Here is a 1,864-nt window from a genome sequence, read left to right on the forward strand (position 1 = left end):
TATTCTGATTGTTTGGGGGATGGTAAGTGGTGGTGGCCGCTGCTGCGATTGGATCTCTTCATTGCTTACCTTCTGTGTAGTCTGGGTGATCTTCGGAGTGAAGAGAACTAAACATGGTAGCTTTTCAGCAGTCTCCAGTGCCTGGAAAATAGTGAATGTCCATAAAATATAGGTAAGATTGCAAAGGTAGTAACCAAAGGTTGCTTGTATATGGGAATGCATCATGTGTTCTAATAAACTGTTTCATAGACTGTGTGTAAGAGAACTATGAACAAGAGACATATAAATGAAAATAATAGCAAAAGAAGTTGTAAAGCATGGGTTAAATCAGAGCCTATCACTATTTTGAAATAGTTTGGCTGGTATTTCATTTTCAATACTCAGTATTTCATGAATGAATCTGGGGTACAGTAACTGACACCCAGACTAAGGTCAATGTATTTTCTCTTTCAGATTTACCAAAAATCTGTCTCCTGACAAGATAAACCTGAGTACCCTAAAAGGAGAAGGTGAACTGAAAAACCTGGAACTGGATGAAGAGGTGCTGCAGAACATGTTGGATTTGCCGACCTGGCTTGCCATCAACAAAGTGTTTTGTAACAAAGCATCCATTAGGGTAAGACTCTGACACCTGTGCAAGACCTTTTTTGCTTCTGTTTTATCCCTAATTTCAAAATGAAGATTTTGTTTTCAGTGATTTTTTTTGTTAATATAATTTCGAAAAAAATACCTTTGTGTGATTATACAGATATGTGCCTTAGAACTTAATTAAGTTACATATTGTTAATTTGCTAATTTTACATTGTATTTAAATTTAAACCAAATAATTAATGAATCATTGACTAATAACAATAAGTAAAATTTCAGATAGTGCTTCTCATCAGATTCATTTTCAAATGGGACAGTGTGAATTTTGTCCTAAGTAAATGCTTTATTTCAGATGAAAAGATAAGAACTGATGGGGTGTTTCTGACTCTATACTTGATACTTTTTTTTTTTTTACTTTATACTCTTATTTGGATTTTTTCCCACCTTTATTTCTTGCTGAGGTTGAAAACTTTTTTAAAAAAATTTTTTGTTTCTTAAATTCCCTATTTTTCATTTACTTTAATGACTTCCGTTTCAATTGAGGGGGTGAATCAGAGCTGCTCAGAGCTGTTTGATCATTCTTTAACTTCCCGTGGTCTCTAAAGGCCTTTCTAGGGTTCTTATCTTATTTCTCTTCCTTCTTAATCTTAATTATTATAGCATATTATTCCTATTTATTTTTGTCCTTAATAACATGTTGATTTGTATTACTTCTTGCCTGTACAAACCAGGTTAATTTGAGGAGCTACTCAATAGAAACACAGCTTACTAATTTGTTTCATAGAATTAAAGTCTGGGCTCCAGAGAATAGAAAGATACCTCCAATTTCAAAGGTAAAATAAGTACCTGGAAGACAGTCACCTTTATCTTCCATAAACCCAATTATCTACAAAGCTACAAAGCCATGTGACATTTCTGGAGCAGGGTGTGTTTGAAGAGGACATGTTTGACCTTGCCTAGAGTTTACCTTCCTGGCCTCACTTTTGTATACTTCATACAAAAAGTGATCAGAGTTCTAGGACTAAACAAATTGTTAAATCAACAATTGTGTTCTTCTGGGAAGTCTTAGTTTAAATTATGGATTTAAAATTATTTAAAATATGGAGAGACAAGAATATTTAAAAGAATCTGCACATTTTTTTAAAGGTAGCTAAAGAAAACAACTAGTAATATTTTCCTATAAAACAAGTACATCTAGATTTCAAAACTGTAAATGAATTTCTTCCATGAGCTAAGGCTGCCTGCTCCCATAAATATTTATAATCTCAGGAACCCC

At 33.4% G+C, this 1,864-nt stretch overlaps 1 protein-coding gene across 1 annotated transcript in view; it reads left to right on the forward strand.

Moving 5' to 3' along the window:
- UHRF1BP1L (UHRF1 binding protein 1 like) overlaps positions 1-1,864 on the forward strand; it is a 105,968-nt gene that overhangs the window by 36,923 nt on the left and 67,181 nt on the right. Inside the window, exon 2 of the mRNA XM_045291294.1 lies at positions 454-616. Within this exon, the coding sequence (XP_045147229.1) occupies positions 454-616 (163 nt within the window). The remainder of the gene's footprint in view (positions 1-453; positions 617-1,864) is intronic.

The sequence above is a fragment of the Echinops telfairi genome, unplaced genomic scaffold (assembly GCF_000313985.2).
Source record: "Echinops telfairi isolate 266 unplaced genomic scaffold, ASM31398v2 ScPeMD7_2;HRSCAF=8, whole genome shotgun sequence".
Taxonomy (NCBI): Eukaryota; Metazoa; Chordata; class Mammalia; order Afrosoricida; family Tenrecidae; genus Echinops; species Echinops telfairi.